Source organism: Euwallacea fornicatus, chromosome 1 (genome assembly GCF_040115645.1).
Source record: "Euwallacea fornicatus isolate EFF26 chromosome 1, ASM4011564v1, whole genome shotgun sequence".
Taxonomy (NCBI): Eukaryota; Metazoa; Arthropoda; class Insecta; order Coleoptera; family Curculionidae; genus Euwallacea; species Euwallacea fornicatus.
Window position 1 is genome coordinate 931,075 of NC_089541.1, and position 17,293 is coordinate 948,367.

Sequence of the window (17,293 nt, forward strand, 5' to 3'; positions counted from 1 at the left end):
TCTTGAAATTTCCCATTACCCTACGAAGGGTCGTAAGTGTTGCGAACATGGAAAACGGTAGTAAAACGCGGGCTTGCGAGGCGCATCAAAACTTAATAATATTCTCAATGCCATTATCCATATTTAATATCATTAATAATTTAATACTGAATAACGTTTTCTTCATATTGTAAATGGCACGGACACGATGGAATCATCTTTTGTTTCATTTACAATATTATTTGATACAAGGGGGAGTGAGACAGATCAACATTTGGAGCATGTCAAAATTTACTAGCTCTCTCCTTTTTTAATGTAGACAGTATAACAAAGACCAAAGGCAGATTTGAGGTTAGGAATATAAAAAAATTTCGAGTCATCCTAAAATTTCCGAATTATCACTTATCACGTTTTTATCCACATTTCGTGAGTTTCGCTTTAAAAAGAAGGTAAGAATACAGGTCGTATTAATTTTTACTAACCAGCAGTCTGAAGATCCAATCTCCAGGCTTACTAAAGTACTTCTATAGTGGTGCTATGGTTTCCCAGCACAGGTTCTGGGCACGATGGCACTTTTATCAAAAAATGTTACATATGTGTCTATCAGGAAACTATTCACATATACTCACACTATTCGAAGTCCTATTTTTAAGTGGATTTTAAAACAGAGAAATTAATTCCCAGTCTCAGAACAATTTGTTATAACTTAGTACGTTCTGTAATAAAAAAAAAGGGTTTCTCTTTTAAAATCACTGCAAAGTGTATAAATGATTTAAATCATTACTATCTTAAAGCTGTGTTCACTTTGTCAATGACAGCACAATCTTGTGATATGATACTCATGCTGGTCACATGTAATCCATGGTGAATAATGTATTAAACAGTGATGTAATCTCAGAACTGCTATCATTAATAGCCCTTTGTGACAACAGTGATCTAAACTCGGTTGATCTCTATCAGCTCATTTTCAACCAATCAGATTGATCTCTAATGACAGTCAGCTGACCCAATTGGTTGAAATTCAACTGAATGTCTCATCAAACCTCAAGTTGTCCTTAAAACTCCTAATGTTTCTAAAAATAAAAAGAATTCTATAGTTCAGATATGACGGTGATCGTGATGTAAAATAAGTCATTATTTTTCATGACAAACGACCGTGTTATGATTAACCTAATGTTTTTATGTGTCACTTTTAACAAATTAGTGATGTTGTAGAGCTTGAAAATAATTACTTTCTAACAGAATTTGTTTGGTCCCGAACAGTCATGCCTGCTGGAGGTGCCTTATTTGGAAACACTGCAACTGGACCAGGATCCACTGGAGGCAACAAACATTTAGTGGAGACCAGGGCTGGAAAAATGACCTTAAAAGGTGTGTTCTTGTGATGATAATAGATGTTTCTTGATTAATTATCTTCCTTTAGGTCGCATGGTTTGCCCTGATAAACGTAAGGGCCTATTGTATGTTTACCAGAGTGAGGACTCTTTAATGCATTTCTGCTGGCAGGACCGTACCACTGGTAAATAACATCTTCATACCCTCAGTTTTATACCTTATTTGTTGTACTTTCCAGGAGTTGTAGAAGATGACCTGATTATTTTCCCCGATGACTGCGAGTATGTTAAAGTGCCCCAATGCACCACTGGCCGGGTGTATTTATTGCGTTTCAAGTCTTCCAACAGAAAGTTTTTCTTCTGGCTTCAAGTTTGTTGTTTAGATTTTAGTCTTCCTTTAAATCCATTTCTGCACCTTTAGGAGCCTAAAACCGACAAAGACGACGACAATTGTAAGCGCGTAAACGAGCTATTGAACAATCCTTCGAGCGCCGTCCAATCGTCATTGGACCGACCAGAGCAAGATCTGCAGACCCTCTTGAGCAGTATGTCTCAGTCGCAACTGATGCAGCTATTCGGAGGGCCCGGTCAGATGAGTGGCTTATCTACTTTGCTTGGATCAATGAGGTTTGAAATTTAAATAAACCGACAATATGAGTTAAGTATAAGTGTTCAATAGGCACGTGGGCAGTACTCGAACGAGCACTCCAGCCGCAATTGCTCATCGTCCCGCGGTAAGTACTCCTGCCGCCACTACTGGGAGTACCCCTTCTCAGAGTGTCCCAGCTAATCAGCAGTCTACTCCAACTGCTCCAATTCCGGTAAGTCGAAGAACGACTCATAAATCACATTCCGATTAATTTTCTTTTCATCAAGGTGAGTACTCCCGCCGCTCCGAGGCCAAATCGCCTCACTGCTCGTTTAACCGCACCGTCAGACGCAAGCCGAATTCAATTGGCCGATTTGCAGAATTTCCTGCAGGGCTTTACCCCAGTTTCTTCGGCGCAACAGCAACCGCAGCCTCCTCAAACAGATTCGGTAGATTTGTCTTCCGCTTTAACCAATGAGGCTCTTACGAGCATCATGAATAATCCGGAGGCGCTGCAGCAGTTGCAAGAACATTTACCGCCAATCGATCGAGATACTCGGGACGTGCTAAGATCCACTTTGGTGTCTCCGCAGTTTCAGCAAGTAAGTTTCCCCTAGTAGAGCAAAGGGTGATGAACTGGGGATCATTTTTAAGGCAGTGTCGCAGTTTTCGAATGCTCTGGAGTCTGGACAATTAGGTCCGGTGGTTTCGCAACTGGCGGTAAATCCAGAAGCAGTAGCGGCGGCCGCCTCGGGGAATATGCAGGACTTCGTCAAGGCGTTGGAGAAAAACAACTCAGGTGCGAATTCTTCTCAGGGAAATAAAGAGGACAAGAAAGACAACAAAGAGGACAAGAAGAAGGATGATGACGACGAGGAAATGCAATTGGACTAATTTTTTTGAAAGAGTATTTAAGAGTGCGTTATTACGCATAACCATTATTATTAACCTTTACGTGTATGAATCAATAACGATGTTTTAAGACATGAAAATTTACTGGCTTGTTTTGCACATGTGTATCACCATAATATTCGCAGCTTAATCAATAAACAAATGGGAAAATTACATGTTTTTTTATTTCTCATTTTTCAAATAACAATACAACCTGGTATAACCTGGTTACCTGGTTATACCGTAGTATATACCTTTGTCGTCAATAAAAGGTGAAGGGGCTTTTACTAGGCAATAATCATGCATTAAACAATATTCAGAGTGCATAACTGGCTGTTTACGTACGACATTACTATAGGATTTTCTATTATTTGTTGTGGATTTCAAAACTTCAAATAAATAATGAATGTCTCCATACATTGTGGAAAACTGGTTTGTATAATTGTAAGCGATGTTCGTTGGTCATTAGCTCAAATTGAATAATGATCAAGAAATAAGAATCCACATAACTTAAAGGTTACAGTGCTTCAGTTTTAAATTTCATTGTAATAATTAAAATTTTCGGAGAGAATGGCTGATCAGTTTCCTCTGCAATACGTCGCCATATTATCATTTTCATGTTTCGCTAAATAAGGAAAGGTCCCCGTAAACCATACACGAATGTTCTATAAGTGTGTAAATCAGTCATGCAGGAATTTTGAAGAATTTTTTCGCGAAATCATTATGGAGAATAAATGAGAACTTAAAAAAGGCTTCAGTAAAAAAATTATAAACATCTGTCACGACTTCAGCTGATATTGCAGGTATTTCGGCGAAATGAATGTATAAAAGGATAACTTTCGAACTTGCACCTGTACACATATAGGCAGTCTCGTAAGCGAAAGCGCTTGGGATAGGCAACCAGACATACACAATTTTTTTTGCGTAATTAGCACGCCTCTGGTTTTATATCAGTTCCGACCATTAAGGTCACAACAAACAAAAATACCATCGAATCTGCTTCGTTTAAAAAGTCATTGGCGGAGTAGTGGTATTTTTGGATTGGCAATTTTTTAAAGAAATTTGTGACCAAATTGGCAATGTACTGTTGGGAATTAGTACACGACCAACATGCTTCTGGCGTTTTTGTGAATTCCAGCCATTAGTTCGAGCCTCATTTTCGAAGAACTAAAAAATCACGTGTTGACGACTCTATATGTACTTCATTAACGAATATGGAAAAAAGCGTAACAAAAAACGGTTCATATTCCCCAATGTAGTAAATAATAGAGCAAGAAGTCTTGATAGAAATAGAGCTTCATCTTTCGAGAAAAGACCAAAACGTCTTTTCTTTAATAAATTACTTTTAAAAAAAGTGTAGAAACGTCCCCACAAAAACGTTTAATAAACGTAAACTATTTAGTCATCATGCGGGTTAACCCAAATAACGTGGAAACCCGTTTCGGAATCACGAGGAATTATCATAGTCAAATGAACATATAAAGGATATAATTGTGCCATTTTAGATAACGAGAATTGGTTATTTATTACACGGGATCGTCGTAGGAGTGGGAAACGGGCCGATAACGCGCTTCCTCTGCGTTTCAATCTGGACACTATCATTTCCGCCTAAAAAAACCTAAAATATATTAATAAATGTTAAGTAAAAAAACAACCTAAATTGTCACAATATTTCACATTTCATATCAATAACCGTTCATTAAGAGAAACTACCCACCAACAATCATTCATTAAAAGGAAAAACGAATTCGCAAGAAACGAGTTATTTGCCACAGGTGGAAATATCTTTGCAGCCGCTTTTGGAGAACCAGAATGAGCATCGATGGAACACACTCTGGAAACTTTATTTTCCTCCGTTTCGCAGTGTTTTAAGGACATTCGCTTCCACGTTCGTTGTGTTTTCCAGGATAGTTCATGTTGCCAGGCCCCGAACCTTATCTCCAAAAAAATTACATAAAAGTCTTGGACCTGGTCGTCGAGGCCACCAGCACCGCCTCCGCATCATGGTCGTACATCCGAATCAGCCCTTTCGTATCATTGGCTTGAGGCCTTCGCCGTAGTAGTGAGTACCGGGTACGGTCCAGCTTTCGGAGCAGCATCGGATGAGTCTTTCCGCGGCCGTCTTCGTGGAAGCTGTAATTTTCGGTGGTACCGGACGCGGTACCAACGTTTGGCGCGAGCCAGCGAACTTTCATTCCGTATCAGTGCGAACTTTTTTTAATGGAGTTGGTGTTCGGGCGACGAAGTCGGTGAGTGCAGATTTGTCATTAAAACTATCATCGGGAGTCCCAACTTTCAACTAAACTGGTCACCATTAATGCATCTTTTTGGGACACCTCTCTTAAACGCAAACAAAATCTCTTATTGACCCATCAGTACACCTGATGCGACAACCGGTATAGGCCCGTTTATTTCTTTGCATGTTTGTCTTAGAAATTGTGCCACTGGTACTATTTATCTTAATTCATTGAAGGTTTTGTATACAGTTAAACGCATATAAAACTGCGGTCAAAGCAGGACCCGGAGACGAGGGCCCGATTGTTGTTGAAACAAAAGTTGAGAGGTCTCGTGAACTGAAGAACAAGGAGAGTTTGATTTCGTCTGCATGAGAAAAATGGCGTTTTATATTCGACCCTTTGCGTGCAGATTAACAAAGAGGACGGACATCAGGTGGTTCCGCCTGTTACGGGCCCCAGCAAGAGGTCGCAGGACCAAATTAAATGCAATTTTTCAGGCTTGTCGCAGGGAAACGATGCGAAACCAGTCGGGCGGAACTTCAAAAGTTTTAACGAGATTTCTTTGTTTCTGGAGAGTTGATAGTCGAAAATCAACAGAATTTGCTTCTTAAGGATGGAATTCTCATTTAGCGCAAGAATTAATGAATTCCTCGCATATAGGTGCGTACAGTCGAAAAAGGAACGTTCCGCGCATCCGTTTAGCAACGCAAACAGCCCCTTAAAATTTCCCTTTCCTCAGAGGTAGCCCTGCCAAAGTTTGACAATTTTCGTTGCTAATTTAAAAAATTCTCTAAATTCAGATTTTTTGCTACTTCGATATTTTGAATGGGATGTATTCCGCCATTGGTTATTGGATAAGATAGTAGCAGAGAATCTTTGTTATGGCAGGGAAAATTGGTGTAATGCTCGTTAGAAAAAGAGCAGTGTCATGCCCAAATTTTATCAATTTTTATTTAACACCTGAATAAATCAATTTTCGCATGTAGGCCCGTACAGTCAAAGGAGCCACATTCCAAGTATTTATACGGCAACGTAAATAACTCCACGAAAATCCACTTTTCTTAAGGTTATTTGTTTTCTTATAGACAAGTTATTTTAAAGATAACTAGAAACATTAATTTTAGAAAGGCTCGATGAATGAACCGACCGATTTAAAGATAAAATTCGCGTTTTTTTTTTCAAAGAAACGTAGGTGTCCTAATTGTGTTGCTGGGCAGTCTGGGCTAAATCAATCTTGATCAAATAAACAGGCCGCGATTAATAGCTTATTTGTATTAACACAATCGAATATACATTAACACAATTGGAAAATTAGAAAATTCAAAGGTGATATTAAAATTAACGTGTTTGTTAAAATTAAATGTGAATTTGAATTTCTCTCAACTTGTTAGCGGTCTATAACCGACTACCGTTGAGTGATTATAAAACACTCACTCTGGGGTGTAAAACAAGACTCTCATTACACGATAATGCATGAATCTATCCTAAGATGCATCTAATATATTCTAAGTCTAATTGCGCATACCTTGTAAGCAACTACCTGCGACGTGGTGCAGCCTTGGGGCCTCATCTAATGTCTTAGGTCTCTATAGAACCTGATGGGTTATGTCCTAGAGCTCGCGTTATGTTTAAAGCTTTATGAATACCGCTCCATCAATGGACTTGCAAGCAGAGCCTCAATCGTCATGATTACGTTGAATCCGAACGCGCACTTAAAAAATCAATTAAATTCAGATTTATGGCTCGAACCACACGTGTCCTGCCATTGATTCGCGTTGATTTTTAGTTATTACTGTAGGCAAAAGCTGGTGTTTTGAATATCAGGGACGGGAATGCCAAATTCTTCCGAATTACTTAAAATTCATGTTTTACGCTTTGAGGAAAAAAATCGAAACTAAAACTCGCAACTTAAGGCTTTTGAGAAAGTGGAGAAACTGCGTACGCGAGGTCAGCCATGTCGAAGTTCAAATTCAAAATGGTTGTTCGGTGACAAATAATATGGCAATTGGGAATCTCCCAACGTGATTGGCTAGCCATTGGCTGTCACGTGATACTGGCCATGTCAAAATTTCAAATTTAACAGTTCTTCTCTCTCTCAAAACTCGTCATCAGCCACCCCTATTGCCCTTGTCCTAGCAACAGGAAGGATTTAAAAATTAGAGGAAAAAATAGCTCCAAAGCAAGGCTAATATCCAATTTACCACTTCCACTGGGTGGTCCAATCTAAACACTCTCAGCGCACGCCGAAGTGCAAAAAATACATAAATTCTCATAAACCGGACCACAATTACCGACACCATGCGAGCGGGTACTGTAACGAGATAAGTGCCTCTTCTAGTCAGGACTAATTTTTTTTATACCACCGGGATTTCAATTATAACTCAAAGTCGCCATCGGTAATTGAATTTTCAACGTGCGCTCCTTAAGGGCATATAAATCAAGTGTCCGAGATTGGCTAATAAATTGCACAGGCATGCATATGTACGTGGTTATGATTATAAAGAAAAGCACTTTTAAAAACTGTCTTGTAAAACAAAAACCGATACGTCTTTAGATGATTTTGTAAAAAATGATTATTGCCGACCTAGGCAACGTATGAATTAAGCGGTCATTAATTTACACACTTTTGGTTTCACTTAAACGACGATTGTCTTAGTCGAACGAACGACTGATTGAATGGTTATTTAAGATTCGGACTGATTTTGCATACGCCGGCTATGTCAATGCAGTTTGTCCTTTCTTGTATCTTCGTGTTCCTGCTGGCAGTGCAGTCCCACCTTTGTAATAAATCGTTTAGTGGAATTGTACTTCTCCGCGTCCAGCGCATACGTGTCGATGGGGTCTTTAGCGAATCTAAAAAATATCGTTAAATTTCAATAATGATTGTTATGATTATCTATGTCGCATCCCTGCAATTGCGGCAACATTAAAACTACGCGTCCCTTAGTAATTTGTCCAAGAAAGGCACCGTCTGTGGGGCTTTCACCTCCTCTATGTTTCTGGTTAAATTCAAGGCGACTCTTCTGAAGCAGACCAGCGGCTCCATCATGCGCACGTTCTCCCGAACCACTTTAGTCCTCAGGTGCCACTCGTTACTCAGTTTGTTCAAGACGGAGTCTGCATAGTACGAATCAGTGGGCTTCAAAAAGAGGTCAAAAAGACCTTTTTCTAGCTGCGTCAGCTCGGTGAGGCGGTGTGGGTGTGTAATATGGCTGTAACTGTGATGATAAATTCCTTCCTCAAGACTGGCAGCGTAAAAATAATCGACTTGCCGCCTTTTTGTTTCATTTGGAACCTGTTAGAACCCATTTCTTTGTCCTGGGAGACAATCTTGAAAGAGACTTTTTCAGGATTTTTGCGGCGCACATCTTTTTTATCGTAAATAAAACTCATGCCGACTAGCACCCCCCCTCCCCCCTCTACTCACTTCAATCATTATACTTGTCGCGTAAAGTGTTTAGGTCGTCATAGTTGCCCTTGCCCAAAGGGCCTCCGCCGGCATATCTAGCAGCATATTGCCGAGTTCCGGCTGCAAATCTAAGACTCTTCCTGCGCAATAAAAAGCTGTGTTTACTTCGCCCAAATTCAGATTCCATCGGATTAGCCTTTGGAAAGCATTTTAAGATTATTGGTGGTGATAAAGGGTGAAATAAATCACCGGAATTTGTAGAGCTTAAGCGGCTTGGACATGTGTTCAAAAATAGCGACTGCGTCATCTAAATTGTCAGCTACCCCTAAAGACGGCAGTTTTTGCTCCGACGAGGGTTCGCATGGCATAAATCTATGGTTCTAATAAGCGCTAGAGTACTGAGGGAAGATCTTTTAGGCGTTTCATACCTTGACTAATAACTGCAAATGTGGCAAAACTTGATTGGGGTCCTCACTGATTTTCCCACATATCCATCGTTCCACGAGTTCAGATGAGCAAGTCAGTAATTGTTGTCCGATTGCCCTCAGATGGGAAGAATTCAATCCGAACAACAGCAGCTTTCCGATTAAAACAAATTATGCTACCAAAGCCACCGAAACGCTGCAATTGCTCACGAAGCAAGATATAGCTACTTCTTTGAAATTACGCCTTGACACCACCGGGGCGGTAGAGAAAGCAAAGTAAAATTGTTGTATATCGCTATCTTACTCAGTTGTAGCTACAGGGGCTGACCTAGAGGTGACCGACTATTTGTTTCTCATCTGTAGTCGCCATAACGAACAGACGCAAATTCGAAGTAACGTTTCCGCTTATTACACAGCGAAGGAAATGTCTATTTAATTGGACAAAAAGTGTACGTATGGCGATTTCATTATGCGAAGGAAGTTCTCAATTTCACGGTAAACTTTTTAAGCAATTGTTGCTGCTAGAAGTGCCATGCGCTCGTTAAATTACGCGTTTAATCAAATTTTTGCACGAAGTCCTGAAAATTATTTTTGGGATTTCGTCCCGGTGAAATCTTCACCATTCAGCCGCTAATTTGGGCAAATCCCATGATTTGTTTTTAACCCGCGATTTCACAATTCTCAGACTGGCAGGTGCCCCTTAAAGAATTCGATTCTGAGACCCCCATAAGCACGACAACTTTCCACGTGCTCTCACGTGACTAGACTCTCGATCCTTATTGATCCTCAAGCCATGTCCGTTGTTCGATTGTTTTGTAGTCAAATCATTCTCCGTCTCTTTTTATTGCCTCATTAAAACGACAAACGCTTAGCCAGATAATATTTTTACGAAGACTAATCAACGTTTCCTATTAAAGGCGCGTAATTTAAACTTCAAAATCATGCAGAAATATGGTTTCTCGCACTAATTGCTTTAGTGTTTAACGGTCTTCGCGTTGCGTTTCGGTGCAAGATGAATAGGAGTTTTAACTCGTCGATAAGTCTAGGCCGTTTTCGTTGTTTATTTACATAAATATTAAAAGCACATACATCCTGCAGCAGCATATTGCATAGGAAGTCATCGAATAAACCAATGTATGCATTGTTTAGTAATAATAAATATCGATTACCACGGATGAAGCGGATTTGTATCCTGGCTATTGGGGCCCGTGCCATCGAAAACCAAATATTAACTCACGAACTCCGAAAATATGTAACGTCGTTTGATGCACATAAAGTTGACTTTACAAATTAGCCTGGTGGAATGTTTTCTGGGTTAAGATGGTACTTGACCGCTTAAGGTCAGCTCGTACAAACATTACGGTTTGGCCATTAACAATGGAGAAGAAGAAATCCGATGAAAGAATCTACTTCTACAAAGTATTACACGTTAAACAATGGCATTGTTAATGTTGGCTCAAATAGTATAAAAGTTACAAAGTTTTGTTTACAAAGGAATGTCGTGAAGCATTAAATGCCCGTCTGCATCAAGCAAAGCGGTTTGTATGCAGAAAAGTGCAATACTCCCATGCATGATGGTTTGTGTACATATGCGGGTGGTAAACTTCGGATTTAATAGCGCCTTATTTACGAACTCATACTTCTAAACATTCACGTTCTATAGCAAGGACTCTAATGCTCATCGTTTTAATTTAATCCCAGCATTTAATCCAATCATTAATTTGGTTTAATTTATAATAGAAGATTAGAGATTTGTTCGAACCCACCGGCGAATCGAGAACTGTATGACTAACGCGGAAAGATTTTCGAACCATTCCGAAATCGGCTCTTCGAGGGTAGGGAACAGTGTCAACATACTAAAGTGCGGAAATAACGACGGTGTAAGTGCGTCGCAATTTTCAGCACTGCGATTTGGCACTTAGTTCAGCTTCCTGAACACACTCCCCTTGACAACAATTGTCAAAAATTTGATGACTGTCGCATTCCCGCCACACTACTTGAGGCGGAAAATTTGAGATATTCGAGCCTAAATTGTCAACAAGGGAGGAAACAGAACTGGCATTAGCACTGCTTGCAAGCATAGTACCCATTTCCAAGAAAAAGGGACGATGTCGTTTGAGCAATTCCAACACCCATCTGGGCAGCACATTGCTTTTACTTAATGCACATTTGGCACGTTTAAAGAAGTGTCCGAAGTACTTATAAATAATCTACCAGAAGGGTATTTAAATTTCTAAAACCATAGGATAAATCAACCCGAATCTCACGCCCATCGCAGTCTAAGATTACATCAGAGAGGCCCCTTAATATAGCCGCTGCGGTCTTCACTTTTGAGTTTAGGAACCGGATTGAGTTTATGGAGCATTACTTTATGTGAGTCCGATAAGAGCCTTTCTAATTACTGCCATAGTGACTTAAGAGCAATTAGCGCAATCAAGGAAATTCCTTTGAGATTTGTGATAAAACGGTAGGAGACCGATAAGTTCGTATGCAACAAATAGAAGGGATTATTTAAATTTGAATTAATTATTCGCTTATTATTCAATTGTTTATTATGCAGGGTGTTCATTTATGAAGCTCACCCGGAGGATTCTCAATAACCATAAACGATTCGAGGTCGATTAAACTGGAGCAAAGCTGCGAACACACTGTGTATGGCGTCGATGGCGCCTACAATCTTCTATTGTCCCAGCACCTGTTCAGCACGCCTGTTCTCACCCTCTGATGTAAACTGGCGACAACTACAAACTCAAACAACTCTAAAGTCGGCCGTATACGTAAATTGGCCCTTTGTGTCGGAATGTGAAGCCATTAAAATTCTTCCGGCGCGCATTTAGATAAGCCGCGCTTCAGTTTTAAGACTTATGGTGCGGTCGCATTAACTTCCCAGCATTCTTAATATTACGGAATAGTCTTATTACACAATATAAATATTAAGCGTTTTGAAGACTCGTACATTAGAGGCTTAAGGGCATAACGCGGATACTAAACCCTTCATAAATATTCTTTAATCTTCTCATCTAGGGGTGAATAAGACCAGAAGCTGCGGTTATATGCTGGGCCGGTGGACACCAGAAGCTTGTTCTTAAAATAATACCTACCTGAATTTAAGGGCCACAAATCATGGGATGAGAGGCTATAGAACGGAGAATTAGGAATGCGTGATCCTCAAGGGAGATTTTTCAATTTCGTGGAACTAATTTGGTCGCCGAATAAAGAATTCAAATGTCAAAACTGGCGCTAAGGCGATTGTCTGGTTGCCTACATCCCTCCCGATTTTTTACACGCATGTCATAGCAACTGGTCATAACCGATCTTGCAATACGCCGATTGTGACGACACAAGAGGCTCAATATTCACTGCTTTCGAACCAAATAACGAACTTTTTACGCCTTTAATTATTTATTTAAAAAAACCTACCTATGTTTGCGTTGCGGCCCTCTAAACCTCTTCATAAACGATGTGGCGTTGTAAAGGCCCCTTCGCCGACATGGACGTTATCATATTAGAAGTTAATTGTGACCGAGAAACACATTAAATTTTGATGGCTTCGGAGGTCTGACCGATACCTGTCCTTTCACTGCCCGCTAACGAGCCGCGGCCAAGACATCCGAAAGGACTTCTCAATCGTATAACTCGATTCGGACTTACAATGTTCGGGGTTTTATTAAACAGAAACAAAGAAACTCTGATGTCTTGTGGGACTTTGGGGGTTTAAATTGGCAGTGGACCACCCACATGCCCGCGACTAAAACAAAGGCGATGGGGCTCAAATAATTAGAATAGGGGACCACACAAGGCGTATATTACCCCCAAGATCGGTGCTAAAATAGGAATTTTTTGTGCGATAAAAATCAAAGTGAGGCGTGGATTATAAAGCAGAGATGAAGATGGTCTTTTGTGTCCTTAAGCCTGTCCATAACGAGCATACAACAGGCAAAGGTAAACTGTAGTTACACAGCAATTTTTGCTGCATTGTGGTCTTAACTACAGGTAGTCCTCGAAGAGAAACCATGACCATAATTCTTCAAAATTAGACTTGACTGAGGTATAAGCACTCTTCGTGCACACCGAAGTAAATCACATTATTGCTCCCGTATAGGATGAACCGGGAGGCAGAGACTTTTGAAACCGAAATTCCAATTTTCCGTGAAACAATTAAGAGGATTTTAATACACAGTTCGAATCAATCGCGTTTCGTGTTTCAGCTAGCTCAAAGCCCTAAATATTGTAAAACTAGTGGAGAATAAGTTTTCTCTTGGGACCAAGCAGCGAACCCTAAACGTTTTAAATACAGGTTGGCTGAGTCGAGGTACTGACCGACTAGCCAAAAACTCCTCGGGCATCGTTTCGCTTCTTTGAGTCGAGTAAACCGCCGACAAAAAATTATAGGTCCTCAGGTATTTATTTGCTGAATTACCGCAGATTCCACCGTTGGCAAAAAGTGACCAAATGGGATGCAAGACAATGAAATTTTGGTGGGTGTGTATTCCCTTCGAGGCCAGTCGGAATAGGAAGAATCTATGAATGGACTATATGATGGCAGATTAATACACCTTGATTACATAGGCAACCAGGCAAACGCGCCTCTGCCTGTATACTTCACATTCCGTGCGACTCTAAATTGTCCACCTCCGTTAATTTTTAATAAATTTTTATTTAAAAAAAAATCAAAGGCAGCGTTAAATGGGACAAAAAGTACTATCTTTTGACGTTTTTTCGTTATTTTTTTAAATGTTGCTCATGTCCCTGGTAGCGGTAAATGGCCGATTTTTTTAAATTGAAACGTGGGTCAAATGTTACCGCAAATTGAATGTATTTCAATACCACGTTCAATGGTGTATTGCCATACAAAATCTATCTTGAGAAAAACAGGTATAAATGTGGTAAATAATGCAATAGAAATGTAGTTAAATAGTACGTAAACAATGGAAAAATTTGTTTGTTGACGGGAAATCGACTTGATTTCAGTTTTGTGCTCACAAACAGTTTGTGCTACTTTTATTTACTACTTAGTTCTTTTTTAAACTAAAAACTTACTTGTGAGTACGCCACTGAATTCGGCATTCTTTATAGTGGGTATATACCAAATTCCATCAAAAGTTAACAATTTTTAATCAAATTAATTTTATAGTTGAAAACAACATCGCTTTATCGAGATAAGCTCAAAAGCAAATTCAAACGAATTAAATTAACTAATAAACACCAAATTAATTTCCTTTTGTATGGAAGTCTAAATCGTCCAAACTTTCTAGAATTTATTCAGCAAGACGTGATAACGCCTCGGACGATTCGCTATTCCCCTTTTGGATCTTCTGGACAGACAGTGTGTTGGAAGACCGCCCCAATCTCTATACAACCCAAAGTATATCCTGAAAACTATGAAACATGGTGCGTCCACCATAATAGCATGGGGTTGTGTTTCGTATTAGGGTATGGGGCCGATGAATCATAATGAAGGGATCACGGATCAAATTATCTGTGTTTATATCCTAAAAAATGTAATGTTTCTCTATGTCGACGGCAATACGCCCATCACATCTTTATGTAGGATAATAATCCTCGGCACGCGAGCCGAAGGGCAAGAGCATGGTTTACTGAAAACAGGATCGAGGTTTTGAAGCGGCCCGCTCAATGTCCGGACTTCAACCGTATTGAGTATTTATGGACAAATGTTAAAAAAGGAAAACCGGCAATAATGGAGATCTGTGGAAAATTGTCCAGGATACAATTCCAGTTGAGAGGTATCAGGGCTCCGTCGATTGAATGCCGAGAAGATGTTTGGCTGTTATTGCCCAGAAGGGGCACAATACGAAATATTAATACTATTTTACTTAAATAAGCTTTTTTATTTCATTCTTTCCTTTTCGGTCTCTCTAACTTTTAAGAAAAACTGTTATTTTTTTTATCATTTAGTTTCCGCAGAAGAATTTAATTTTTTTTTATGTGAATAAGTTTTTTCTTCATAAGTTCTTTTGCTTTTCCCTCAGTAATTAGTGAAATTTTATGTTTTTTTGAAAAAACAATTAATTGTTGGAACGTCTTCAATACTAAAGGATTTTCTTCCAAAGTATTATTATGCACACCTCTGTATATATGCGCAAAATTCGCGACTCTTTCAATTGGCTGACACGTAAAATTCATTTTCTCTCCCTAGGAGAGTAGAGAATGTACAAACGCACATATCCATTAAAATACAATAAGCGTTGCTTTGCTAATGCATTTGCGGCAAAAAGCAATGCCATCAGTGACCTTCACTCGGTAATAAGTTGGTGACATTTACGATTAGAGCCCCTTGGGAACGGTTTTACGGGGTTCCGCACGTCGGCGTTGTCCCCTTGAGAAATACGCATATCTCCAGCCTTTAAAGCGGATATGTGCGCGACTAATTTAAAATTGCGGAGTCGAGCCTGTTATTACGTCATTACTTTATAGTTGTTATTATACTGATTTAAAACCTGCTCAGAGATAATCATCAGAATTTAAAAAAAATATTAAGTGAAATTGCTTCGGTTCAAATTGTGCATCTGAATGACGTCGTAGTGACTGAGCGGTGGCACCACCTCATCAGAAATTATATGTTAAATTTTTTCATTATAGGGGAGGGCTATTACGTCGTACGTTCTACAGGGGGCGATCGATTTTCTTTTAAAAATTAAACTTCCGTTTTAGTTTTCACATGATTATTAAAAAATCCGCTTTGTTTATCACCAGTTCAGTAGGCTCCCATGGTTTCGACAAGATACCATAAATGCCGCAGCTACGTGAGCTGAATAAGCAACTCCCAATCAAATATGTAAATGGGGCCTTTAAAATATACGTGGCGATAAGTATCAATGAAAGATGTATAATTTGTTTGGTTCTGTGTGTCTTTGCCTTTAACGGTAATGAAACGTGAAACCCAATAAGAAGAGATGCACTTTTCTTGTTTCCGGTTATTGCGTTTGGTGTGATTACGCCTCGGGACTTGTCCAAATAACGCCAGTTGTGGGCCGAGTACTTGGTACACTGAAACTTTTATGCTTGAATAATTCATCCATCGATTGTCTACAATGACTACATTTCTCTACGTTTTATCAAGAGCTGAAAAAGTGGTCAATCCTGTCGTCACTTCATCCACTTATAAAGACGCGTATAACTTAAACGCCCCTCAAGTTAACGAGCTCGAATCTTCGGCGTGCACGACCATTATTAATTAATGCAACTGCTTGTTAACAAAGAGTGAAAATATCGGTAACTGAATCTTCTGGCAGGGCCTTTTTGGGCCATTAATTACTAAGGTTTCTTCAATGAATGGTAATATGCGTTTCTCAATTAACGTTTTACTATCGGAGAAGATTGTAGGAAGAAATTGATGGTTCGGTTCCTTGAAATTGCCTTTAGATGGAGAATTAAATATTGATGAGTGAAAGATGCATGGTGATAGTCAGGTGGAAAGCAATTTAAACGTTTCAGCTTGAAGTAGTTTAGTGGGGTAAAATGGGTTTACAGTTCAGTTTGTACGTACGTTAATTTATCGAAGTCACAATGAGTTTAAGAAGGCCTTGCCAACGCTTAGTTGAAAACAAAAAACAAACGTTAGAAACTATTATCGTGTTGTCCTGTTCTAACGCGTCACGACAAAGAGAAACAAAAGTTAATCTCGTGGTAAATGCCGAGATAAGTGACGTTCGGATGTCACAACCAAGGTCACCGCATGTCTTACATTTACGTGACGTACAAGGAGCGATCAATATTTAATCGAACGCTTGACGTTTTCTGCTCTGAAAAAAAAAGGTTAGCGGTGATTCATGAACGTTTTTTCTACTTTCGAGTCGAGCAGAAATTTTGACAAAAAAAAACATAATTTCTCTGGTGCTTCAATGCATCCAAACCAATTTTTTTGCTCCTCCGACCAGTCTTCAAATTTTTACAGACTCGCTTGCGGTTCAAGCGTACACGCTATTCAAAAACAATATACGAGATACACGGTCCGATACCATAAAACATTGTTTTACATTCAATTCGAGGACGATGAGCTTGCGGGCATCGGCAAATCGTCGATTAGCAATCGATGAGCGTGCCGTTCTTTAATTCATTATTATATGTATTTGTCTGATGCAAGACGTTTCGAAAAGGGCAAGAATTAATTCGGTAAAAACCGCTTTAAAAGCTTTATTTAAAGGCAACCTAACGAACGCGGTAGTCCCGAATGTAACTCAGAAATTGCCAAGAAACTTTTAATGGACTAAAAGTGTCTTCTCTGCGAGAACTGCGCGCTTCAAGCTTCGAATTTGTAGTATTTACCCTCAAATCTGAGCGGCGATTATAAAGTAAGTAATAAAAGCGCTAAACGGAAATTTGCAACATTTTACCTGTTAATGTCGCTTGCATATTTCCATTGTGTAATTTTAGTACTTAATTCACGGCTATTGTCCCCGCGTCTGCGC

At 39.5% G+C, this 17,293-nt stretch overlaps 2 protein-coding genes and 1 long non-coding RNA gene across 10 annotated transcripts in view; all 3 read left to right on the forward strand.

The window, feature by feature from the left end:
* The first annotated feature begins 285 nt into the window (after window positions 1-285).
* Window positions 286-2,967, forward strand: LOC136339289 (proteasomal ubiquitin receptor ADRM1 homolog). 2 transcript variants are annotated; one of them, XM_066282421.1, is made up of 8 exons: window positions 286-428; window positions 1,243-1,350; window positions 1,403-1,498; window positions 1,553-1,683; window positions 1,735-1,940; window positions 1,993-2,134; window positions 2,190-2,504; window positions 2,557-2,967. In XM_066282421.1, exons 2-8 carry the CDS (start codon window positions 1,245-1,247, stop codon window positions 2,794-2,796), a joined length of 1,236 nt encoding a protein of 411 aa, XP_066138518.1. In that variant the 5' UTR covers window positions 286-428; window positions 1,243-1,244; the 3' UTR covers window positions 2,797-2,967. The 2 variants fall into 2 exon arrangements, with proteins under 2 accessions (XP_066138518.1, XP_066138512.1); XM_066282415.1 differs by having other exon boundaries at window positions 299-428; window positions 1,222-1,350.
* Window positions 2,968-4,853: 1,886 nt separating this feature from the next.
* The window catches only part of Ppn (Papilin), a 42,792-nt gene continuing 30,352 nt past the window's right edge, over window positions 4,854-17,293 (forward strand). For 6 of the 7 annotated variants that reach the window (XM_066284970.1, XM_066285017.1, XM_066285007.1 and 3 more), the window contains exon 1: window positions 4,855-5,042. In XM_066284970.1, coding sequence (XP_066141067.1) covers window positions 5,014-5,042 — 29 coding nt within the window. In that variant the 5' untranslated portion in view covers window positions 4,855-5,013. Of the gene's footprint in view, window positions 5,043-17,293 lie in introns of all 7 variants that reach the window. The other variant, XM_066285023.1, reaches the window with a different exon arrangement.
* On the forward strand, window positions 10,875-11,806 carry LOC136341087 (uncharacterized). The gene is made up of 3 exons (XR_010732438.1): window positions 10,875-11,059; window positions 11,110-11,237; window positions 11,425-11,806. It is a non-coding gene; the product is annotated as an uncharacterized lncRNA (long non-coding RNA).